The 27,301-nt window shown below is 33.0% G+C and overlaps 1 protein-coding gene and 1 long non-coding RNA gene across 5 annotated transcripts in view; one reads left to right on the top strand and one right to left on the bottom strand.

Moving 5' to 3' along the window:
• The first annotated feature begins 1,713 nt into the window (after positions 1-1,713).
• On the top strand, positions 1,714-3,802 carry LOC129939707 (uncharacterized). The gene is made up of 2 exons (XR_008780570.1): positions 1,714-1,936; positions 2,538-3,802. It is a non-coding gene; the product is annotated as an uncharacterized LOC129939707 (long non-coding RNA).
• The window catches only part of LOC129939701 (octopamine receptor beta-3R), a 195,794-nt gene continuing 171,877 nt past the window's right edge, over positions 3,385-27,301 (bottom strand). For 3 of the 4 annotated variants that reach the window (XM_056047809.1, XM_056047808.1, XM_056047810.1), the window contains exons 3-9: positions 25,677-25,877; positions 25,164-25,439; positions 24,839-25,019; positions 15,297-17,280; positions 9,607-9,960; positions 5,577-5,685; positions 3,385-5,481 (exon numbers count right to left, since the gene is read on the bottom strand). In XM_056047809.1, the coding sequence (XP_055903784.1) occupies positions 5,271-5,481; positions 5,577-5,685; positions 9,607-9,960; positions 15,297-17,280; positions 24,839-25,019; positions 25,164-25,439; positions 25,677-25,877 (3,316 nt within the window). In that variant the 3' untranslated portion in view covers positions 3,385-5,270. The remainder of the gene's footprint in view (positions 5,482-5,576; positions 5,686-9,606; positions 9,961-15,296; positions 17,281-24,838; positions 25,020-25,163; positions 25,440-25,676; positions 25,878-27,301) is intronic. The other variant, XM_056047812.1, reaches the window with a different exon arrangement.

The raw sequence follows: 27,301 nt of genomic DNA, 5'->3' as shown, positions 1-27,301 counted from the left end.
ACTCACATCAAAACATTCAACATTTATCGTTTATTTGTATATAATATAGGTATGTGTATATATTTACACGTTCTCTTACATAGCTAGTGACATTATGTAAAGTGTTTCAAATAAATATTGCTAGGTTCTCACATATCCGAAAATCCATGTTTTAGGGATTGGCTCTTGTTTTTTAAATTTAATATTAATTTTATTTTCCATTTAATCCATTCACAGTTAGGAAAATATTTGAGTATATACGTATATGGAGTTTGAGTCTTTAACTTTTAAATTTGCGATCCTGTAGTTTTTAATATTCAAACAGTTTTCTATTTCCTTTGTTCGGCTTTTAAACTTGAAAATTTGAAAATAAACAGCCTAGTAGCAGTGGCAGGCGTAGCTTCAAATGGTGGCATCATCTCTAGTTAAAAAATATTTGACTAATTTTAAGTGGACGACATCCGCTTTTAAATTTAATAACCGATAAGAGGTTGTCTAGTACAACCTCGACAAGCAAGGGCGGAGTCCAGACATAACACAAGAATAGTAGAAAATACTCATGACTTTTAATGGGTGTTTTCAAAAAAATATAAAATAACTCGGTAAAGTAAAAATAGGTCACGAATTAGAACACAAAATATTTATCTTGAGTAAGGAGGACATAAAGAAAGTAATATATGGGTTTTATGTCCTAGACAACGCTACTGCAGACTTAAGGCCATCTCTAGGTCCTTTGTTCAAACGTGGGATAATTTGAAAAACGTCATTTCTTTTTTATTTTTTGAAAAGAATAGGTTAGATTAGGTTTAACGGGCTTCTCATTCGGATCCATTGTGCTCCCCAAGAAAAGTGAAAAATTTTGTAAGATGCAGAAAAGTTGGTGCCTCCCTGAACCATCTCTAATTGTGGGAAATTTTTAGAAAACTTTAGAATGTCCTTAGGTGGCAAAGATATGATCTTCTTCTTTCTTGGTCTTTTTCTTCTGTCTTTTTGTCCTCAAATCCTCTGCATAGACCAGATGAGCTGATACAAATTCTATTTATGTGGTTACACATTACACATTGACTTGTGACAACTATCAATAAGGACAGTAGCTTGTATGTGCCATTTCAAGAGACTGATGATGGCTCTGATGAAGCAATGATCAGTTTTTGGCCATCATTTTTTTAACACACATTACTTTGTTATACATAATACTTGCATGAATTGCAAATATTTACTTCATCAGAATTTTGAACTTAAAAGTCTAAAATAATTTCAGGTCAAAGAATAAAAACCAAGAAGAGAATTGAAGTAAATTACTTTAAACATTTTTAATATTGATTTAATTGAAATAAAATTAATTTCAGCAAAACGAAAATAATCAGCCTTAGAACCCGACCATCCTCCCAAATAAATATTTTCTCGCAACCGGTGGAAAAAGTGGAGAGCTTTTAATACCTTGGAAGCAAAGTTTCCATCGAAGGCAGAACCGAACAAGATGTCATCTGCCGCATCGACAAAGCAAAAGTGGAGTTCTGTATGCTGTAAAAAATTTGGAGGAACAACTCTATCAGTTCAAATGTCGAATCTGTGCTTCTCTATGGGTGCAGCACTTGAAAGGTGACTTCAGCCATTACAAGAAAGCTGCAAACCTTTGTAAATAGATGTCATCGTAACATCCTAAGGATTTTCTTGCCAAACCGTATTTTAAATGATGTACTTCATATAGAAGGACAGGTCAGAAACCTATAGTATCTATAATACGAAGACGTAAGTGGCAATGCAGACCAAACAATGCAGGGGATTCCGCTCACACAAGAAGAAAGAAGAGCTGGACGACGGAGAAGCACATGGCGCAGGACAGTCGAGGCGGATTCATCGTCACTAGGCAAGAGTTGGAGGGAGCTGAAACACATCTCCGGAAACCGTACACGATGGCGCGTAGGCGTAGTAGAGGCCTTATGCCCCTTAAGGGGTTCCCAACGAATTTATAAGGACTGAGGACCTAAGTAAAGTAAGTAAGTATCTCATTGAATTGAAAATGAAAAATTAAAAGACTAACAATGATTTTGTTCTTAAGAGCTACGAGGGCAGGCAAGTTCTAAGTTCTAATAATAGGAGGGATGATAAATAAAAAAAAGGAACACAATTCTTACATGATAGTTATTTGGGAAAAAGCCTTGCAGGGTTTTGTTCAGTATTTGGAAGAAGAAGTTAAAAAATATTATTTAGTATGCTGGGTCACACCATGAAATTTGAAAAAGTTTCGTCTTTCTGTTGAAATCACGATATGTCGAAAATGAACATTTTTTCCGGATTATTCACTTTCAATCACTAAGACTTTCGCTCTTTTTAAATGGTGTACATTGTGTATACTGAAGCATTTACTACCATAAAAAGTTCATGAAATTAATGCGTTTATTTGAGACCAACTTTAGGATTACTCGAGATCAAAATATTGACGTGCGTCTCTAAAATGAAATTTTTAGAAGGAAGGTTTAAAACATTTATGACCATTTTGTTTTATATTATTGTTACTGTAGTCGCTGCTTTGCAGAATTTGAGGCAAGCCGTAGAACCGTTTTTAATATGATTTTCTTGATTCGGCTGATACGTGTCTTTTTTGGGAATCTTTAAAATAAATGTTGATAACAGTGTTACCTTTACTAATTATTTCCCGGGGCGAGAGCACGGTTGCCACTTAAAAAGAAATTGCATGACCAAACCTGAAAATAAAAATGACCAATTGTACCAAAAAGTTAGCAAAATAATTTGTGTCTGCAATGGTTTTTAACTTCCCATAGAAAGAAAGTTATTGTAATCGGTCCAATTTGTCGAATTGAAAACTTATACCTCGAAGTTTCAAGGTTCCTAGGGTTTAAATAAAAGGGTTTTGGTGAGATTTACGTCCGTAATTTTGTTTAACCCCAAATATTTCACGAACCAATAACTCTAACGGTAACTTGACTACTAACAAGCATTAAAAAAAAAAAAAATAATTTACGGTTTTTTTTTAATAAATAAAAAAAACTGAAACGAATAATTGTGATCTCGAATATTTTACGAATAAAAAATGATATCTCTGAAATGATTGTATGCAATGAAGAACAACGTTTTTATCTGTAAAGTTTTGAGAAAAATCGAATTAATATTTTTTTGCAAAAAATAAAAATCTAAAAAAAAACAATACTAAAAGTTGGTAAAAATTGATTTTCGACTCAAATATCTTTTAAAAAACTTTCGATATTAGCTTGTAAGTTATAAAAAATATTACTGTCAACATTCAGAAAAGTTTTGAGAAAAATCAAATTTAAAGTTTTTTTTTACAAAAAAGAAAAACCTAAAAAAACTAAAAAAATTTACTTTAAATATCTTTTCAAAAATTACAAATATTGGTTTCAAACTAATTTTATCTCACATACAATTTTGTTTGTCATTTTTTTCATAAACAAATTAAAATCTACAAAAAATAGTACGTTACAAACGAACTTACTCTAATTTTAAAAAAAATATTCATTTAAAGCATTTTTATGATAACTGACTTATTCCCAACATTCTGACATATCAATTTTCTCCGTAAGATTATAAGATTCTGAGGTGTTAGGCCATCTGTCATTAAATTGTGAAATTAAATGCATATAATGGTCGCATTCACAAAGCTATAGTGGCTACGTAGACAAGGGATTCTGATTGGCTAAATCCAACAACAAAAGTAGTTGAAATTTCCCCTCCGACGTAGTGTACAAAATTCGGCTACAAAGTTAGTGGAGAATGGTTTTGAAGTTTCAAAATCAGCTGCTCGGTAAAACGCACTAATTCAAAATGAAGAAAATCGTTCAGTATTTAAATACAAATATAAATCATTCAAATTGTGTCTTAAATTTGATTTTATTAAAAAACACAAAAGATGAGTTAAAGTTATCAAATCAAAAATGTTTCTTATTTTATATATTCGCATTTTTTGCAGACTGACTAGCTTGGTAGTGTAGTTTTGAATTCACGAAGCTAGTTGAATTTTGAATACGTAGCTAGCTTTATGAACGCGCTCAATGATCGTGCATTTGTTATGGGGTGCGTTCAATTAATTACATTTATGTACCATTTACATTAGATGAAAATCAATTAAGGTAAGCATTTTATTTTTGAGAATATAAAAGGAATAGAGTCGAGTTATTTTTTTTTCAATTTCTTAAAAAAGGGACCAAATGGAATAAGAAATGACCATGCGACCAAAAGTACGTATTGACGTTTTGACTGCGAGAAAATGGTTCAGGGTATAAATTACCCAATAACTGATAAGAGCGAAAATCGATTGCAAAATGTATGAAAGTTTATATAACAGAAAAACAACCTTATCTTAAACACTTTTTTATTCTCGGGTATTTGAGCAAAACTTTTCTAGGTGAAAAACCCGGATATCGAAAACATGTTTTAAAGTAATATTTTTGTTGAAAAAACTATCTTGAGTGAAGGAATTGAATCCGACTCGGAATCCTGCTTTATATGTGAAGATGAAACTTAATAAATATTTAGCAAGTAACATTTTCAAAGAATATTAAGAATTGTGAGGCTTTTTTTTTTAACTTATCCTGGTTTTAATACATTGATTAGTTGTAGGTTGCAGTAAAATCTAAAAAAATTTGTTTGTATTTAATTTAAGGTCGCGGTTATGTCTGATATATTACTTTCCCGAAAAAAAGTCTATTTTAAAGAATGGAAAGATTTGTATGATTTTGACGATCAAATAGCGTCATTACTTTGTTTAAGCTTTTCTAACAGCTTAATACCTGATGGTTTTCTTGTGCGATAGGTAGTTTTTGAGAAATCGATATTCTCGATGCAATAAATTCACAAGGAAAACTGGCTAAGTTGATGAATTTCCATTAGCCAAATCACTTTAAAAAACTCACATAAGGAAAGTATTAAGTTTCAAAAATAATATTACATGCGTATTTCTCACTCCTTAAGTACATTAATATTCATTATTCCTTACATTAAAAACAAAAATTACATTCCCATAATCTAATTCCTACAAATAAATCTTACATGAAGATCATCTTACTTATCTAGCCATAAAAATCTTATCAAACAATTACTTGAAAATCTGGAATTTGATTTCAAAAACAAACATCACTTGGAATATTTTGTATATAATACCTTTTTTGACACTCTTTCTGTCTATCTCTCTCTCTCTGTCTCTATTTTTTTTTTACTATAAGTCCATTTCTGTGTTGTGATATAAAATTTGTGCAATGAATTTGTAATTTGTTTGTTTGTTTAAAGTTAATCAAATAAACTTAATAGCTATGCTATACGTAGTATGCATTGTATGGATTCCTTTTTTGAAGACACGGCAATACACATTCCAGTGTATTTCGAAAAGCCTCTCTGAAGTCTCGATTGAAATAAGCATAAATGAGAGGATTTAGGGTTGAGTTGAAGTAACCTATCCAAAATAATACCGCAACAACGATATCAGGACAAGGGCAGGCTTGACCACACAATGAGGTAATAACGTACCTATAATGGAAAAACAACGTACAGTTAGAAGTTTGAATATTGTACAAAGGTAGGTACTTCAAAAAAAAACACAAAAAAGGTTTGATAATACTTACCATAGGAAAAATGGAAGCCAACATAAGAGGAATACCCCCATTATGATTCCCAGAGTTCTAGCGGCTTTGTGCTCTGCTCTCCAGCCTTTTCCTGGTCGAACAGAACCACCTGAAATAATAAACAAAAATATTATTGTGTAGGAAAATGATTGAAAATACATATTTTGTTTTTGTGTAGCTTTGTGTAGCTTTGTGAATTTTGAAAACAAAAAAGAATTATAAATCAATAAAGCTTTAAGGCCCACATTAAAAATTGTGATTTTGAATTTAGTTTTATTGTATTGATTTTAATTTTCATAATAATAATAAATTTCTTTAAAGATTGTATGTTTTAAATTTATTGTTTAGTTTATTTTATGTAAAATATCATGCTGCAAAATTTCGATAAATATGTTTTTGTTATGCGGTACACTTGAACACAAGATTTCTTTATGAGAAACTAATGCTTATAGAACTGATGCACGTGCAACCTGAAACTACAAAAGAGACAAGGGTTTTGAAGTACTTTTTTTGTATGTTTTGTAATGTAGTTATTCTAATGCGACCAACTTTCTATGACATGAAGTTAGGATTTACAGTTTTTAAGACTTAACATTAAAGGCTGAATTTTAACGTCCCTAAAGGTCTATAGCATGCAAAGTGCCTTTATCTTCCCACACTTCGTATCTTTTATAATTTAATATAATAATATAAAGCGAAGTTTTGACGAACTCAGCTTTTGGTAACAATGCCAAAATCAAGTACTTGAGAGTGGGAATTTAATATGAAATATTCCCCAATTTCTTCAAATTTTATTAGTGATTTAAAAGGAGACTACATATTTTATATTGGGTTCACGAAATATAAAGCCTTATTGGTTCCATTGTGTCAGAGAGTCTTCTATTAGTTGAGCATATTACCTCGATTCGACCTTAAAGACAATCAACTCGACTGCAAGTATCAAGTATAAATTGATAAATATCAATTAAAAGTAATTTAATTCCAAAATGACTTTAGGTTCAATATTTTATAAAATATCAATTGATAGTTGACACTCGTAGTAAGGGTGAATAGAACGAGTAACTTGACGAAGGATAACTTGCTTATTCACCGGATATCCGTTAAAAAAAAGTTGAATTAAATTGAAACTTGATAGCCAGACATTGACAATACGGGAATTATAGGCTTAGGGGCTGGTTACAGCTTTCAGTAAAATCCATAAGTAAAATTTTAGTTTTTAGTTTTTGAACATGTTACAGATTTATTCCTAGCAAAAGAATGATGCAATAGATAAATCCTTTATTCAAGTATTTTTTTCAAAAAGAAACAATGTTTTTGAAGTTTTATTTAATTTATAAATCCATTTTAATTTTTTTAATGATGAAATTTTACTGAACTGCTGTCTGATAAAAGCCAACAAAAATTCCAATTATAGTTATCATTGAAATCGATCCAGGAATTTTTTTTGAATCGATATTTGACTATGATCGATCGGAAATCACACAAAGAATTTTTTTGAGAAAAAAAGTGTATTTGCACGTTTATTTTTCTCTAAAAATTTGTTTTTCAATTTTCCGGACGGAAATTTATTTTCCTGAACAGCTGATACTTTTATGTTCAAAAGTGCAACGAATCGTTCCACTGATTGTGTTCCAATTTCACACAGTTCCACAATTTTTCGGTGGATTTCAATCAGGAATTTTTTTTCAATGACAGACATTTTTAAGGATAGCTATAAACGGCCTGTCAACAAAATTCCAATGTTTGTTTTCAATGATGAAAACCAATGATGGCTTTAACTGACGCCTTACTGTTGGTGTTCCATTTAAAATTTTACTGATGAAAGCAACAGTACAAAGATTGTCTGAGGAGCGAGGCTCGATGTTATGATCGAAAGAAAACAACAACTGATCATCAGTAAAACATTTCAGATTTCTCCTGTTTCAAATTTTACTGATGGATTTTACTGATAGCTTTAACCGGCCCCTTAGCCAGACATTGACAATACGTAAATTAAAGGATTAATGGTCATTGTGTCAATCAATTGTACCAATGCCAACTGTCAACATGGCTGCGTTCAATCTCAGACAGATAGGGTCCCGGATACCTTTTTGTTAGTGTTTTACATGTAAAATAACAGCTGATCAAATAAATAAATATTATTTACTAATAAGGCTTCAAAAGTCAAACCGAACGTTATTGAGAAACTCGTAAATAAAGTGAGGAGCTATACATCTTATGTTATTTAATTGAAATCCATTTAAGACTGTGGAAGATTCACTTATTAGAGGAAAAGCACTTACAATTTACTTTAATTGAAAGATAATCTTCTGAAACAATATTTTAAATATGATTTCTGGACACGGTTGGTTCCGAAAATAGTCTAATATGGAAGTCTAATTTCCAATGACTTTTTTTTCAAACAACGTGGCTAATGTTGTCGCCCAAAGTCGACGACTGATCAATAGTTTTAGGTTAATGTGACAGTCAAGCAGTGCGGCGTTAAAGGCCAATTCACTAGTCCGTAACGTAAAACCATGCGGTTAACAAATGTTTTTCTCAATAAAACAATTGCGGTACGAGCTGTGTGGCTTGTTGCGTCGTCTTGTTGAAACCACAACTTGTGCATTTTATGACAGGATGAACGAAAAAGTCATTACCATTGACGGTCTGGCTAGAATTTTTTTTTCAAAAAGTACGAACAATTTTATTGCACAAACCCGTAAAACACAGCAATCAGTCAGTTTTTGGGGATGTAATGGCTGAATCACAAACACGCTTCAGCTTCGGCTTCGTCTGCGTTACGATGGGCCTGCTTCGAGGTTGCTTTGAATGATATTTCAATTAGTTCATCCCTTCAAAGAGCAAATATTTTGTTGGTTGACATTTCTTACAGCTGTTGAGCAGACAAAGCAAATGTTCAGATAATTGAACTAGAGCTTCCCTTGGGAGTCACATTACGTTACATTACGTTCTTTTCCTTATGTGAGGTTGAAGCTCCATTGTGATAGCATGCGTTGAATTCCTATGGCTGAACTCGTAAATGTCAGGTGAAGCCGAAGCTGAAGCTTGTTTGTGATTCAGCCATAAAGGTGTCTCAACATACACTTGAGGATTGTCAGCAAACCAAATACGGTAAATCAGAAGTGATCTTCACTTGACACCTGTCAAAATGGACACCAGTTAAAATAGGTTTGCCAATTTAAAGTTCTATACCTCTACAAAACACAGGCTTCATTAAAAAGCCAAAAAACTTTCACCAGGTCACTAAAAACAAATAAATAAATGTATCCATATTGTATGATATTTAATTAAATTAAAGTTTCCTCCTCAAGGATACTTCATTATTTATTTTTAGTAATAAAATTAAATATTTCAACAACGATGTGGCATTTTTAGCTTCAATTTTAGCAACAATGTTAAAGCATCTAAAGTTTCAACGAAAGCAATAAAAATATACTATTTTATTTAATTTTTTGTTACAAGAAAACTTCCAAACAATATTGCTAAACATTTATTGAACAATGTAACACTATAGTTAAAAAACCCTACCAGCAAATCAGAGCGAGCAAACAATAAAACAAATTACAAATTAATCAAGCTCTAAGTTTAACATGCTTCAACGTTTTGTGTTATAATAATTTGTTTAGTTTTGAAACTAAATGAAGTGCGAGGTAAAGATTTTTGAAAAGATCGCCAATTTTATACTAAAAAATGATTTAAGTAAAAATTTTAATGCATATTAATTATATTATGAATGTTTTGAGTGTCTTTTGTTAGTCCATGGCAAAAGTTAAATGTTTATTAAAAAAGGCAGACAATAGAAGTAGCATATAGTTTATTTTGTTATTGTTTAATTTTTTTTTAAAGTTTTTACAGAAAAAAACTAAATAAAAATGAAATTTTCTATATTTATGTAAAAAAGCCAGCGAATGGTTAAATTAAGATTTTGAAATTTTATTCGTGTTTTATTTTTAAATTTAAATTTAAATTTTAATTTGTTGTTGTTAGTTAAATTTGAATTTGCGTGCTATAAAAGTGTGCCACTCACCACTAGCATCGCATTGACATCCGGCGCGGTGAGGCTCCCGACGCCTATGTTGCCAACGGTTTTTATGCCAAAACATTTTCCGTTTTTTCGATTGCTCATTGGCTTGGACCTCTTCGGAGGAGGTTCGAGAAGAGCATGTACATTTCGCTTTAAAATGTTTTGCCTTAGTCTTCTTTTTGTGTTTTTTTGTACTACCAGTGACAAAGCGATGAAGTCTACTTTTGGCAGGAGCATTTTGATTGAAACTATCTATGGCCGTGTCAGTGGACTCGTCTGCATCTAGTTCATCTCCATCTATAACAATGCATATGCCACCTCGTCTTTTCAAGGACGACTTTGATTGATAGTTTGGAGCTATATAAATAGTGTTTTTGGATGTTTTTTTTTATGGAATGATTTTTAGGAAGCGGGAGTAGATAGATTGAGAGAAAGAGAGAGGGAGGAGAGATGAAAAATACAGAGATACATAGTTTCCATTAAAACATTTAAATAATTCAGCCAAGATATTATTTGTTATAAAATGGTTGTCAAGCTGTACAGTTTATGTAGTTGTTGAAGTATCGTAATTATGATGTTTCTAAAGCATTTCCTTTTTACATCTAGAGTAATTAGGAAGAAATACTTTTTCTAATAATAAGCTAGCTACGCTATGTACAAAGCAATTTGTTTTAATTTATAAAAAGCAAATATAAGTCCTGTTTCTAATAATTTGCAAGTGTTAAGAATTTAAGAAATCAAGAAATTGCTAGGATATTAACTGACTTCATATCCTGTTTCTTTAATCGCAGACTTTAAATTGATGTACGCACAATCTTTGGATGCACTGTCAGTAATTTATTTTCTTACTTAATATGAAGGATGTCCCTAATCTAAGATGATTTAATATACAGCTATTAGGCAGTTTGATGTTAAGAATAGAATAACACTTAGGACAAATGTTCGATACAGCTTTGCTGGCATGTACCAGGTGTATTAGTTGAAAGTTTCCGGTTTAATCAGTAGATGTCTCTAGTGATATGCATAAATTTTTATGATTTGATGATTTGACATCTTTTTTTATACATTTTTATTGAAATAAGCCTTCAAAAATACACAAGTTAAGAATATACTGAATTCGTTGCTTTTGTTTTATAGGGTCCGCCAAATAACTTTTTTTTTTCAAATAGGGGGCAAAACATCGAGTGCAGCTTCAGCTGTGTTATTGCCAATATACTTCTCTTCAATTTTTGTGAACAAAAATTCGTTCAACAACGTTCAACGTTGACTGTAACGGCCACTCCTTGCTCATTTTTGAAAAATGACCGATTTATGCCTCTGGACCAAAATCCGCACCAAAAAGTGACTCGTTTTGTATGTATCGGCTTTTTAATGTATGCGTGCGGGTTTTCTGCGCCACAAATGCGACAAATTTGCATGTTTATATACCTGCCAAGATCAAAATGAGCTTCAACTGAAAAGATTTTTTGGTCAAAATCGTCATGCAGGCAATATTTTCTAGCGTTATTCAAGCGTATACACTAATTATCTGTCAAATCAGACATCAGCTAAGCAGGGCTGGCCCCAGATAAACTTGCGCCATGTGCAAGATTAGTAGAATTTTTTATTTTCACACATAAACTGATACACAAGCATAAGCCTTTCCCACATTACCCAGGAGGTTGAATTTCAGTGTGTTTTTTGTTATTGAGTTATCCCAAGTAACCCTAAACCATAAACTAAAACGCAGCGAAAAAAATGACCAGAGGGGAAACGTTTAAACTTAGAAACATACTTTTCTGGCCTTACATTTTGCAAATTCAGAAATGAGATCATCAAAGTCTAAAGAATTCAATAATTCCTATTCAATGGACATTATAGATAAGCCTCTCTTGAGTCATAGTTGTCCTAAGATAATTTTTACCAATTTTAAGCTTAGAAAAACTTCGTTCTCCTGAAGATACCGTGACCAGGACTGTAATAGGCATTTGAAAAGCAATTACTAAATTCGGAACAAAATCTTCAAGGTTTGAACTAAAAATAAAGTTTAATACAACTAAACTTAAGTTTTGTTGTGTAAAAAGGGGAGATATTATGGTTAACTCTTTAAACAATTTTCTACATTTAAATCTTTAAAATTACCTAATGTTATAATATTCTGCAAATTAAGGCATGAAGACGTACATTTTTATGTTTTAAACATTCGCTTATGTTACCTAAAAATGAAAAATTTGATACTATACGTGTCAAGCTGTTCAAACCTTTCTGTAACTATTTAATTGGCTTAATCAGGTATTTTGAAAAAAAAATCTACTTCAAATCTTTGTTTCGGATCTAATATAGTTTCAGGACATTCATCACTTCATCAGCATAAAGTCTTTTCCTCCGTCGAGATCGCAATGATAAAGCTTCAGGAAACATATTTAGTATTTCTAGGGAACTAGCAATACGCTCGGTTAATAGAACATACTCATTAAATTTTTCATCGGAACGCATTAAAATCAAATTGTTTTTTGTATTTTCCAAAATTTGTGTGCCAGTCGACAGATCAACGGACGGACTTTGCAAATATTTTCTTGTTTTATTTATATTTTCTAAAATATCAAACTAAATTTTTTTTTGCTTCTAGATTTCCTATTTCAGATATTTCTATAAGGGCTTCATATATTTCTTCTAACTTTGTTTTTAAAGACCTCAATGCATCTAACCTGCTCTCCCATCTAATCTCAGAAAGGGGTTTTAAAGTAAGACTTGGATTTTTTTTTCTTATAAATATCCCACCTCGTTGTGGAATTTGAAAAAAAAGTTATACAAACATTGAATTGCATCAAAAAATTTAACTGCATATAAATTTAAGGAATGCGAGCAACATGGAACAAAAAATGCCCTTGGTTCCAGGGTTCGAATTCGATTCTGAACTAGCTTCTTTTCCTTTCATGTTCGAACCATTACCATAACTTTGGCCTCGGCAGTTACTTATTGAAATTCCATGTAATTCAAGTTTGTCTAAAATCAACTGAGTCAGTCCCATTCCGGTCTTGTCTTCCCCCTTCAAAATCCCTAAGAAATGATCATTCACTGTTAAAGTTTTCTGATTCTTATGTACAAACCTAACGACAATAGTGACTTGTTTTGCGCGACTTTTATCGGTTGTAGAGTCTACAATAATTGAAACATATTTTGCTTCCTTAAGCATTGAAACAATTTTATTGCTAATGGCTGTTGCAAAAATACTTATAATTTCATTTTGTATGTTTTTGCTTAAAAACTTATTTTGGGTTTCTTGATTAGTAATTATCCTCATGGGCTCTCCTAAAACCAAATCAAATGGAGCTATTTCCTCTACGAGTTGTAAGAAATTACCATTATTGAGCTCAAACAATTTATCTGAAGAATTGCGAAAAGCTAATGACTGAGAACCAAGAAATTTTACAACACTGAATAGTCTTTGTAAAACCGCCCTCCAATGCTTTGTTTCAGCTTCCATTGAACTTTCAAATATTGTGTCAATTGCTGTTTATGATGTCAAACCTTTTTCTAAAAACTCCCATGATTTAAAATGTTCGAAGTGAAAAAAACTTACCTCGTGACTTTTTAAAATTGGACTTAAATGTGGCCAATCAAAACTACCTGTACTTGACAAAGTATGATAATTTTTTTTTGCAAATAAAAAACAACAAAAACAATTAACACAATCCTTTTAAAAATAAATAAATTGGGTGGCGCAACAGTCCTATGAGAACTGCCTCGTAAGAGGCAGTACCCGTGAAAAGACTTTAGATAGCATAGGCAGGGATCGAACCCAAGACCTATGGCATGACAGTCCAACGCACTAACCATCATGGCACGGGTACACAATCATTTTATTTTGAATTAATCAACCAAGCCCTCGGAACTACCTTGCCATTGGATAAAGTTCTTTGATAATTGGAAATTGAAAACTTCCTTTTCTTTGTTAGTGGAAATTGATGATTCTGAATTTGCGTTGGACCCTTTAAAACTATTTTTGTTTAATAAGCTCATCAGATAAATTAGCCCAAAACAAAAAATAGAAACTAACTGCCTGCGCAAGAACGATTCGACTCCACATAGATTCATCCCTCTTTAATATTTTAAATAGATTCGTCGTCGGCTTATCAACTCCGAGGATAAATAGCTTTTCATGTCAGACAATACTCTGTGTTTGGTGGGACCAGTGTGGTGTTGTGTACTTCGAGTAATTAAAACCCGGTGAGACGGATCGTAACCGACAACAAATTAAAAACTTGAATCATGCGGTGATCAAAAAGCGTTCGCAATAGAATGACATGGACAAATTACCTAACAACATAAAAGTTCAACGTCTCTAAGTTGGGAAATATTATCGAAGATGAATTATCCGAAATGCATCCAGTCCGAAACCGCACCGAGCAGTCAAGCGTTCTGAATGAGTTTGTTTCTCAACAATTATTCGTCGTTTTTTTGACCATCAAATACTAAAATATTTGTATTATTTATGAACAAAATCTTCAAGATGAAAAGTGTGCTTAACCATTGAAGATGATTTCGGTCGAAAAATAAGCATCCAATAAAAAAATGTATCAACATTAAAAATGTGTTCTTAATTCCTAAAGTGCTCCATTTTTTTAAAAAACCTGCACTATATCATCTATAATACTATTAATTTCAATTTCCAACATACAACAAGCTCTCTTTTATTTATCCTAATTTATAAACAAATAGGTACAAAGAATATGGGCCACCTGAGTGATGTCAATGGAATGATTTAATAACTTTGAAAATTTTCAAATTTTAACCCTGTTTCGAAAAGATTGGTACAGTGTGCAGATTGTTACGATTTTGGAAGACCAAAATGTGTGCTAATCAAAACAGAGCTGAATGACTAAATTCAAGTGGAAGAGTTCAAAATTGTAGCAGAAACGGCCCCACTTGGTTTTAAAAAATAACCGAGGTAAATTAAATCTATTGAGATTGTCTGTCTTATTGTATTTTCACTATGAGTCTTAACCAAACCAGGAACACTATCGATCACTGCTTTCTAGTTCTACATAAGTTCTACATAGACTCTTTCAACTTTTTGTATTAATCTACCATTAATTGAAATACCTGATGCCGATAAAAAAAACATACTCGTGTTTTAAAACTGACAGTTTAGGTTAATAAAAAGTGAAAAGCTCCAAGAGAGAAGAATGAATTTTCTTTCAACACTGATTTCAGTTTGTAAGACACAGTTTAATAATATTAAGAACTCTGATTAAATTCTGGGAATAATTTTAAAAATTCAGGAAAACTGTGGAATAATTATGTGAAAGACCAATTCTTATTGTTCGTTTAAGATTAAAAACAATAACAGACATTTGAAACAGCACATTTCTCAGCACCTGGTTTTATAGTCTGAAGAAGCATGTGATGCGATTTGTGCGACATAACAACTACGACGACGTTTTAGAAGAGAATCTTTAGGCACAGTCTCAGAATTTTACTTTTCATGGGTAAGAATAGGGTTTTAACTATTGTCGAATAAAATTTAACGAGTTCGTATAAGATATGCTATAATGCATATTACGAGTAAGTTAAAAGTTTTTTAAGAGAAACATAATATTATTTGATATATACCTAAAAATGTTATACCAAGCTTAAATATTTAATAGAAATAAAAAACACATTGAGATAAAAAGTAAAAAAGACAAAAGCAATAATTAAAGTCAACTTACTTGCAGAACTAGTTGAAACACGCCCCATGGGTATGTAACTACGGCTATCACTACTGTCCTGGGTAAAGTTTATCACATTTACATCATAAGTCACCACCGAGGCCTGGCGTTTTCGGACATTTTGAATTCCATCCAAATAGAAACCATGCTTCCTCGATTCATCCTCACCGCGCAGCGGAGACGTGAAGTCCTTGTCATCAACTGATATGTCAGCGCTCTTAACTGATGTTGGCGATAAAGTGGAATCCAATATGATTTCTGGCTTTGTAGAAATATGCTGTTGAGCTGGCAGTGTGGTAACCACATCCAGCGATATCGTTGACGAATCACTGATAACCTGGTTGACGTTCGATGAGAAACCCGTGTTGAGGGGTGACAAGAAGTAGACATTTTGTGGACTGAGGGGTTGTTCGATAAGCTCGGGAATATTTTTTACCGAATTCGGCGTTGTAGGCGGTGAAATTACGAACCTATTTGGTGGCAACTGATCGCTGAGCGTGCTAAGTCGCTGTCTTATATTATCACTGCTCAGCATAAAACTGCTCGAGTAGATTTCACCCTGATCGGAGAGAGGTGATCCCATGGAACGGAAGATTTCCTCGAGATCGTCGCTATCGGAGATTTGGTTGTTTTTATCACAAGTAGTCGGGGGGGTTTCGGTGTCCAGGAATAGATTGTCCGAGTCGATTATTGAAGCTGTCAGAGATGGTGGGGGCGTCCCGGGATGCAAAGGGGACATCAACGGAGACGTTTCTCTGTTGGTAAAACTGCTACTGCTGCAGTACATATTGCGTTGTGGTGTTGTTTCGGAGCTGAAATTGATAAGTTCTTCCACACTGTTCTGACTGTTCTGATTCTGAGCCACCTGTTCTGTTCGATTTTCACATCCAAGAATGTGGAGGTCTAGCAGGATATCGGGAGTTGTTGTAGTGGCGGGTTTCGAGCCTCCCTCGACTTCATGTCCCTCACTCAGCATTCGGGGTAGATATATAACGCCATCTGAGTCGTCTGTATCACTGGGGTTCCTCTGACGATGTCCCACGGCCTTTCCGACTCCATTGTAGGAGTGAGATAGTTTTCGGTTGCGGCTCTTTTTAAAAAAGCTGGATCGACTGCAACTGATCTCCTCTTCAGACTTATCACCCTTCTTCTCCAGAGACAAATAGTCGCTTGTGCGCTTTGTCTTCGACAGCAAATTCTTCAGCACTCCCTTCTCGCTCTTCAGGGATATTTTCTTCATTGGCTTGCCGTTGAACGAGAATATGAACTCAGAATCACTCACGGCAAACAGTTTTCGTTGCTTCTGAGTCATTTGCTGAACATCGCCCGGTGAAAGGCTCGCAATTTGACCGCTCTTCATTTTGATAAAATCACTTTCACTAAGGGCTGAACACTTAATAGGGGGCTTCATGGCAGATTTTGTACGAGAACTGTCGCTAGATTTATCGATTTGTTGCTTGAAATAGAAAAAATTATCCTCAATAAATCGCTTGAGCTGTTGGTTGTCCTCCTCGATTGGCACAACACTCTGCTGATACTTCCGTAGGTTCTTGATACTCGCATAGAACTCATTGATTTCGTCTTTCGATTGCACGCCGAGCAGGTGCAGACCCTTCTCTTTTTCGATCGTTATTCCTTTGCTCGAGTCGTAAATATTGCTGTCGTTTCGATTGAATGAGCTTTCACTGTGATTGGCAGAGCTGGGTGCTAGATTGGAAGAATTCGGCTGCAAGAATTGTGTCCAATTCGTTTGGGTTTGATCTTGGAATTCTTGTTGTTGTTGTTTTTGATGCTGCAATTGCAGTTGTTGGTAGTGCAACGCAATCATAGAGGGAGCACTATCTGTGTGGGTGACCTTTTCGAAGCGTTCTTGCTCGAGGTCACGCAGATCGATACTACTTCGACTGAGTCGTCGTTGGGGTGGCGATGGTACACGAAGTTCGTCGCAGTCTTCTTTTTCATTCTCACTCGGGGAGGGAAGTTCCTATAAAAGAAAAAAAGTAGGATGTAACAAAAGTTCAACTATTTCGAGGTAAATCAATCCATAGGTGTGTGATTAGAAGAACAATGCCTTTTAGAGTATGAGGTAACTAAATTTTAATTCAATATAAATCAACTGTAAGTTAGCTAATGGTTTTTTATAATTCACTAAAAACTAACGTTACAAATTATCATAAATATGATGCATACCTTAAATCTAAAACTTAAATTAGTCTGTTAAAAATCTGGTGAATTGAGGCAAGAGTGAAATTTACAATAAAATAAAATTGCAAGTATTTCGTATGATATTTCCGAGAAGGAAGGCTTTTGAGAGAAAGTTTTTGTGGGTAAGGCTGTAATAAAAGAATATCATGAAACCACGGATGGGATCGTAGACAAAAACGCAAAAATTTTTTCTGAATGACTTCGAGCCTTGTGACGCGTAGTGTGTAGTAGTAAGTAGGGTGGATTATTCTGCATAGGACTGATCACACAAATAAAACAAAGTAATTTTAAAACGTAAGGATCACTGAAATCACGAACTGTATTTGTTTTTTAACTATGAAGTTAATATGTTCATTAAATGTCACTGGCGATTCTTGCTCATGATCATAGGGTTAGCTACTTTCTTCTAGAAGTTAAAAATACTTTTTCAAGAATAATAAATCATTTTATTCAAATCTGCAGTCCGCCCTGAGTTTAAATCGATGAGATGTGTCATGATTTTTTTTTATCAAAGTAATAAATATATATAATTGAGTTTTAAAAGAATGTCAGACAAAGCTATAAACTCTGGCTTGCGGATTCTATCAGATATGTGATCGCCTAAAACGTCAGCAACAGTTTTAATTAAATCATTTGAGATATCAATTGAAAAACTTTAAAAACTGTTGACGTTTTAACAACACGTGATTTTTTTCAAGGTTATTTTGGACACTTAAGGCTTCGTCGTTCCTAGTCTAATCAAAGGAAGCTAATTTAATAACATATTGCAAATGGGAGGCACTTAGCTTTGGTTTTTTCTGAAGTGTGGTTAGAGGGTTCATATTGAGCACATCCGAGGAACTCGGAAAATAGTAGATACCTCAAAAAAGCAAACAAGATCAACAAAATAATTGGTAATATTATATATTGAATATTGATTTTCGCTAAAGGTTCGAGTTTCTGTTTCTATACTTGTGTGTTCATTTTAAATTTGTAGGGCACTCATTATTAGCTTCTCTGAAAACGATATTGTTGAAAATGGTTTCTCTTATAATTTTTCAATTGTGGTCTTTGCTTGAGAAGTATTGGAGATTCCATTTTAATTCCTACCAAAAAAAAGTTCCTATTGTTACTTCAAGATCATGAAAATAAAGACTCTATTTTTAAACAAACAAAAAAGACCCTGTTTACAAAGACATATCTCATAACCTTAAACCTTATTCTTAGTTATGCAATTTCATGCCTTAGAAGGCACATTGAATTTTTTATTAAATACAATTTAAAAATTAAACTTCATAAATACAATTTTTATTATTTTGTTTTAATTGCAAAAGAATTGAAATTGATCCAATGCAGCTGCATAAGTCGTAATGTTCCCTTATTTAGTTTTTTTTTCGCTTTGGTAGTTTTCAATTTAAAGTCTTATAGTTTTCATTTTTTTCAAGAATTATTAAGAATAACGCATTCTAAATGAAAAAAATATGGCTTTATAAAAATTTTGAAAAATCACACTTTAAACTCATTTTCTGAATAAATATTTGTTTTTTTTTTTATCGAAAGCTATGAATTAATTTATCGGGACAGCTAGGACAGCTCATCCCGGAAATGAAAAATACTTGTAAGCATAGTTAACGAAAACAATTGTTTGTGTATTCAACTAGTTCGTACAAAGCTTTTTCGTTTGGATAGCTTTATTTTAGTTTAATATTAGAAGAACCAGGATGGAAAATAGATTATTTGATTATAAGAAAGAGGAAGAAAATGAAAGTTTAAATTGTAAAGCGATCGCCTATTGGTTGTGTAGTTAGGCATGTGTCTAAAACGAATAAAGAATAGTTCATTGGCGTGCTCAGAAATGTTTATGATGATAATGAAAGAAAGTTATTAGTACGTAGAAGGTTCTTACTACAATCCAATCACATTCCCTTTTTTATACAAGTTTTCAGCGCAAACATGGAGTTATTACGTTCCGTTTATTTTTTTCATTAAATTTTAAAAGAAACAAGCATTCGTTTTGAACGTTGAACGTTTTACGTTGAAAAAGTGATTGTAATAGAAAACACATATTCTCTTTTTGGCCCGTTTCTTAAACTTGTACTAAGTTTTTATTCTTTTATATAGGTGAAGGCAAGTAAAATATGTGTGGAACAACCTTATTCTTAAACAATAATATTTTAAAATCATATATGCAAAGGTACCAAGATAATACTTCTTGATACACACTTGAAAATAGATTATTGATTAAATATATCATATTCGTTAATCCGATATAGTTGCGCTACACGGACGGCTATCGTTGGTATTTACAATAATTATTGTTATAAAAATACATAAATATGTACGTAATGCATTAATTTGGATAAGAGATAGGAATGTAATTACAATTTTTTCAGAATAATGCGCTCTTTCGGGCTCATGCATTCAAAATTTTACTTGAAAAATAAGTTAGAACGATTTTTTTTTAATAAATTTTTTATATATACAATTTTTCAATTTTGTTCTACACATATTTTTGGTATGCAGTTGTTTAGTGATTGTAAATATACGATCTACATTTAAATTTTGTAAAAAAATGTTGAACCGTTTTTGAGATATAGAATTTTGAAAAAAAATTCAATATTTTTTAAAAATTCAAAAAATAAAAAATTGTTCTTTTGATAATCAAATATTGTTAAGACAATTGGCTTATTCAAAAAAAAAAAAATTGAAATCAGTTGCTGAAAAAATTAAAAAAAACAAAATTACAGTTCTATGAGCGGTACCTTTCCTGGGCAATACAAAAATATGTTTTTCTTATTAAAAGAAGCCAAGTTACAAAAAATTTTAGAGAAAATTAAAAAAAAAATCTATTGGTCTGTTTTTGAGAAAATGCGAAATATCGTTTTTTGACCAAAAAAATTGTATGGGTGCCACTGTTAGTTTTGATCTTAAAAAAAATTAAAAAAAAAATTCCTAACGCGAATCTGCTCAAAACCTTAACTTCCAAGTTTGAACTCAATCAACCTAATGGTGTAGGCTGTAGGTACGTGGACAAACAGTCAAAACTGACCGGACAGAATCACGGGACCCTCTTTTTTCGACTCGTCTACCATCGTAATAACATGTTTGATTAAAACCTCGAGTTCGAAATTTTGCACGAATGCAAAACTTGCTATATAGTTCCTATATGTCGCAAGTAAAAACTAAGTTGTTGAATTGAACCACAGTGAAAAAAAAGGACGCTACATACGATAGACTCAAACAGTCTCTGTATCACATTTAGTTTAGCAATAGGTCGGTTTTTTTTTTTAATTTTGAGGTATAATGTCGGTATTATTGACAGCTTGACGCAACAAAATGAGTAATTAAACGCTTCAATACCAGTGCAAAATATTTAAAACTTATACCTAAGTGAATATCGTGAGCCCTAATAGTATTTTTTATTGCAAAGTTTATTCAAAATTATCATGAAACTGCAATGGTTATAATTTTTTTAGTGGTTAACCGTTAAAAACCAATTTTGCAAACAATACCAAGAATTATTTTCACATGTTCGAAAACATTGAGGTAAAACGTTTTTCGGACACACTTTTGTTTTTAAAATGGTCAAGACTGGTTTAAAATAATATTCTTATCCATTGCTCCAAACCGTACTAAATTGTGTTCTGTAATTATTCTATAGACCAAAAATGTATGGTTTCGATATTTAAAACTTAAGAAAACGCAGCTTATTAGCTTTGTTATGTGTTTGATAGAATTGATTTCAAATATAAAATAAGATTCTGGGATGTAGCCCACACTGATAACTTCTAATCCCGTCTGTCGATTTGTCTTGCATAAAAGTTTGTAGGTTTTCGTGTTGTGTTAAAAAAGTTGTCACTTGAATTATTCTTAAAAAATTTAAAATTACCAACAATATTTTTCATATAAAGAAAAAGTTTGAAAATCTAGTTTACCAATTTTAGTAGCATTTGGCAGTAGGATACATGAAATTAATTTGAGTAAATATGTCGTCGATTCGTTAGATTCTGGTTATCAGGGAGATACTATCTACACAGCCTTTATAAAAGCACTTGATTCTATTTGTCATGAAATTCTTCTAGCTAATTTCGAGCTTTTGGCATTCACGGATTGCTTCTGAAATGGATTTCCAGCTACCTTTATAAAAGAACACAATGTGTGAAATTGGGGAAATTCTTCTCTAATATCATACAAGCTTCATCAGGAGTTCCTCAAGGTAGCCATCTGGGACCACTTCTTTTCAATATATTTGTAAATGATATCTCCTCTCTTCTTAAATGTGCATCTTGTTTTATGTAGGCTGATAACATGAAAACTTGTCTTTGTATCAAAAATAGAATTGATCAGCAAAATCTTCAACATGATTTAAATGTTTTATCTGATTGGTGTGACAGGAATATCCTTCTATTAAATATCACAAAATGTAATGTGTTTACGGCATATCGTATTTTAGTTAGAATGATCGAAAACCAGATTCTTGATCGCAAATCTGAAATTCGTGATCTTGGAGTCATTTTTGATCCGAAGTTGTCTTTTTCGTTACATATAGATTATGTTATTGCAAGGGCTAATTCAATGCTTGTTTTCGTCAAGCGAAACTGCAACGATTTTTCTAACCCTTATGCTCTGAAATCAGTGCACATGTCATTAGTTCGTCCCATGCTTAAGTATTGTTCAATTGTTCGGTGTCCTTCTACTTCCATTGGGATAACTCGTATTGAAAGAGTTCAAAAGGCTCTCACAAGATTTGTTGTGAGGCAACTGAAATGGAGAATTGATACTCCTTCATATCCGTCAAGATGTGCTTTGATTGGACTTGATTCTTTACAAAAAAAGGCGTTCTGTTCAATGTGTACTGTTTGTCCATGATGTATTTTCATACCGTATTAAATGCTCACAAATCATTTATAATTTTGAAATCTATATTCCGAAGAGAAGATTGCGTCTTCGTCATTTCTTTCACAAACATAGATGTAATTATGGTTGCAACGAACCATTTTTTAGATGCATACAATTTTTCAACACTATATGTAATGAACTTGATCTTTCTACAAACAGATGTGAATTTAAAATCCAATCGCAATCCATAAGTATTTAATTATATTTTTATATCAAAATTGTTAGTATCTGTAAGATTTATATCCGTAGATGAATAAATAAAAAAGAGGCTGGGATGCGAAAAACTCTGATAACTTCCCATCCCGTCTGTCGATTTGTCTTGCTTAAAAGTTTTTCTATATGTACTCGTATCAATTTTTACCAAATTTCCGTACTATTTTTTGTAGATTTTATTTTTTATGAAAAAAGGACTGTTGGAATTTTATATAAAAATTACTGAATATCGAAAACAATATTTTCTGTGAAATAAAATAAGTTTAAAGCCAATATTTTGTATTTGGGTCGAAAGTAAATTTTTACCAAGTTTTAGTATTGTTTTTTTTTTCAGAGTTTTATTTTTTGTAAAAAAAACTGTCAATTCGATTTTTCTTCAAAATTTAATAGAATGTTGAAAACAATATTTCTTATAAGATAAAATTAGTTTGAAGCCAATATTTCAAAGTTTTGAAAAGATATTTGAGTCGAAAATCAATTTTTACCAACTTTTGTTAATTTTTTTCCGGTTTTTAATTGTTTGTCAAAAACTGTCAATTGGTTTTTTTCTTTTTCTTGAGAGCCTTTTCTGCATCTTATTATCTGTATAACAAAATTTATTTGAAATCTATAGCTCTTTTGGTTCAAGTTTTTGAGTCGAAATTTAATTTTACCAACTTTGAGTAATGTTTTTTTAGGTTTTTATTTTTTATATAAAAAAAAACTGTCAATTCGATTATTCTAAAAATGTTACCAGGTGTTTAAAACGTTATTTTTCGTTACACAAAATTTGTTTGGAGATGAAATCATTTTTATTCGTAAAATTCTCGAGGTGACAAATATTTTTTTTTCAGTTTTTTGCTTTATAAAAAAAAAAACATTAATTGGTTTTATTTTTCCAAAAATATACTGGTTATCACGTTACGTTAGAGTCCTTGGTTCGTGAGATACTTAGGGTTAACCAAAATTTGCACCTTTTTTTTGAACTGATATAGTAAAAAACCCTTTCTGCATCTTTCTGCCTTTTTATCTGTATAACAAAATTTATTTGAAGTCGATATCTGTTCTGGTTCTTGATCTATGGACGACGGAAAAAACCTCGTACGGACGTATACCAACGTACGTAGATACACACGCACAGACATCTTTCTAAAAATCTTTTATTTCGACTCTAGGGACCTTGAAACGTCGAGAAATGTCAACATTTTCAATTCGACAAATCGTACCCATTACAATAACTTCCTATGGGAAGTTAATAAGCAAAAAAAAATATAATCATAAATTTACAAATACTCGTAGGTCACATGTTCCTATCTGATCTTATATTTAGACTAACTTGGAAAAGAAAGCTTATTTTAAAGACATAAATTTGATATTTTAAACTATCATCAATCTCTATTCACGAAACATGCTAAAATGTATGTTTTTAGTTTTTAGGAATCAGATGGCGTTTTTTTTTTTGGAAAGTTGTTAAACAAAAATCCATGTTTTATGCATATGAGCAGAATGTATGAAACCCCAAATAATTTGAATTTACAGAGGAAATACATGTGACCCTTATGTGAGTTTTATTTTTAATTCATTATGAATTCATCTTTCCCGAGGACGATGTTATGTGGTCCTTTCATTTAAAACAGAAGGCTTCTCCGACATCTGTATCAAAGCCGAATATAATTATTTCAGCTAGAATAAATTTCAAACTTCTAAAAAAAAGAACCTTCAGCTAGGTGGCCTCATTAAATCCTGAATATCCCCTATTTACATGCATAACACCATAGGAACTAAGTATATAGTTTAATCTTTAATATGGCTTAGGTATACATATCTAATGTGCCTTTGTATCCAACCGCAAATCTGATACGCTTAATAAATTTGAAGCACTTTAGTAGATAGCATGGGCCACCGTTTCTCGTTTTCTGACAACAAATATCCCTTAGAGACGGTAGGAACAACAACGTAAGAGTTTGGTATAGAAAAGTTTATCAGTTCATAACTCTGACCTTCGTCGGGTTCAAAGAAGCGAGTCCAAACTTTTGTATACATTTACATTGTTTGGCAAATAAAAGTCCTTGAGTCGAGCCACACTTTCCTAAACTATGAAACAGATTAATATACTTCCCCATGCGGCGCGCCTTCCCAATTTAGAACCCTTATTTCGTGCATTAATGCTTTCATTTGCTATCAGTTAAGCGCCACTTAATTATTCGCCCATTTATCCTCCATAAAATAGCAATTTGCTCATGAAATTTGTACATTGCTATGTTTACCTCCAAATTGCTTATGGCGCTGTGCGTTTCCTCCCTGGCCAGATTCAGCTCGCACTCACTGGGATGCATGTAGTTCATGTGGTGGCTCCCGATTGCGTGCTGTGTATGACCCATGTGAACGCTATTCAGCAGGATGTTCGAGCTCGTCCGGCTAAGGGCCTTTCGTTGGCGCACTGCTTCTCTGATGAAACAAGAAAACAAAACAGAAAAACATCAGCACGACAATTTACTTCAGAAGTTTAAAAAGAAGAAAAAGAAAAACTCAAAATAAATTAACGAAAGGAGAATAAAAAAAAAGTGTAATGGAATAATTAAAACTGCTCACTTGTAGATTCTCCAGTACATGACGACCATAACGATTCCAGGAATCCAAAAACTCACAGAGCTCGATATCAAGGCGTAAGCCTTATTTACTACAAACGAACAAGCGTCCGGATTTTTGTTCATTTCCCGTAGATGCTCCGCCGTCGTGTACCATCCCAGGAATATCGGAGTAAACGATATTAGCGCGGGCAGGACCCACACGTTGGCCAGCATAAAGCAAACCGTCTTGTGGGTCATGTTCAGTGGGTATTCCAGGGGACGGACTATAGCATAGTATCTACATGTGTCACAAGCAAATTAAAACGGAAGGAAGAGAAAGGGGAGAGATAGTTATTTCAACAACTATACACTATAGTACACATGGTGGTATGTATAGTATAGAAGAGTATCCTTTCCGCAGGAGCGGAGGAATCCCTAATTGATTCATGTCCAATCACTGGTTCTGGTGTTATTGCTGACAGGACAGCCACTTTCACTCAGATCCGAATGAGTGTGCCAACACGAACTCACTTACCTGTCGACTGATATGCAGCACAGATGCAGGATGCTAGCGGTGGAAAAGTACACATCCAGACTATTGTAAACATTGCACATGAACGGGCCAAACAGCCATTTGCCACCGGAAAGCTCCAGGGATGCATTAAAGGTCATTGCACACAGTGCGACTAGCATGTCGGCCATTGCTAGTGACACGACGAAGTAGTTTGTTATCACTCTGAAATTAAAAGAACAAATAATATGCGTTTGGTATGAGAACCGTTGTACCTTAAAAAGAATCATAAAATTTAAAAAAAGAATATGACCAAACCCTTAACATAGTAAACCAAAATAGTAATGTCGTTACATAAATAGAATGTGTTTAAAATACTTGAGTAAATCGATAAAAACAAGGAAAAGGGTAAATAAATTATGAGACACATGTAACAATGGGTCATAAGATGGAATAATATCTTAATTTTTTTTTTTATATTTATATCTAGTTTACACAAAAGGGGTAACTGCCCTTCAAATGTGTGAAACTTAAGCACAGTTCATTCGTTAGCAAAATAAGGAAGAATGGCAGGGAAAAACTGAGTTAGGCAAGGCATTTCACATTCTTGATGTACGGCCGATGAAAGAATATCTAAACTTGAGAGCACGTTCCAAATTGAGAAGAATAAACTGATGAGTGATGAGCATACCCAAAAGTGGGAATATTGTATTAAAATGCATTTTCGGCGTTACCAAATACGGGATCATTCCCAAGAGGTGATTTGTGAAGCACATACTGAATACTAAAAGCTAATTCATTTCGAAAGAATACATTATTGAGTTGAGTTTCTGCATCAAAAAATTCAACTTGGTTAATAAATTCCCTTAAGGCAATAGTAGAAGGACCACTTCTGTAGACTATAACGGCGACGATGAACCGAATTCCGCTGTCAGGCAGGAATATGCATTCAACATAGACGACGAAAGCCAACAATAACGTCCTCCTGACATAGACAAAATAAAGATTGCCATATATAGCGCTATAGCGGATGGCTTGAATGCCGAGATCTTTAAAGCAGCTGGAAATAAGTTAGTTAGGAGCATGCACCAACTTATCTGTAAGATGTGGTCGGAAGAAAACGTGCCCGATAAATTGAACCTCAGTATTGTTTGTCTGATTCTGAAAAAAGGAGACCCTCTAAAATGTACCAACTATGGAGGAATCAGTCTACTTAACATCACCTACAAAATTTTCACTGCCTTAATATGTGAACGTCTCAAGCAAATCGTCAACAACCTGATAGGGAAAGTCCACAGTCGATCAAATATTCACACTACGGCAGATCCTGGAAAAAAACCCAAGAACATGAATTCGCCACCCGTCATCTTTTCAAGGCCGCATATGACAGCATCTACAGGGACGATCTGTACAGAGCCATGTCGAGTTTTGGCAATCCTGTCAAAACTCGCCCATTTGTGCAGGATAAAGAAGGAGAATTCACTCTGCTCCATAAAGGTTGGAAACAAGTTAACAGATCCTTATGACGTCAAAAAAGGTTTTAGACATGGTCATAAGCTTTCATGTGACATCGCGCTTGGAAAAATAGTGCAGAGCTCACACGTCAACACCACTAGCACTATCTTTCAAAAGTCTGTCCAATTATTAGC

This window comes from Eupeodes corollae, chromosome 1 (genome assembly GCF_945859685.1).
Source record: "Eupeodes corollae chromosome 1, idEupCoro1.1, whole genome shotgun sequence".
Taxonomy (NCBI): domain Eukaryota; kingdom Metazoa; phylum Arthropoda; class Insecta; order Diptera; family Syrphidae; genus Eupeodes; species Eupeodes corollae.
The sequence above is the reverse complement of the archived record's forward strand: the minus strand, read 5'-3'. Positions and strand labels throughout refer to the sequence as shown.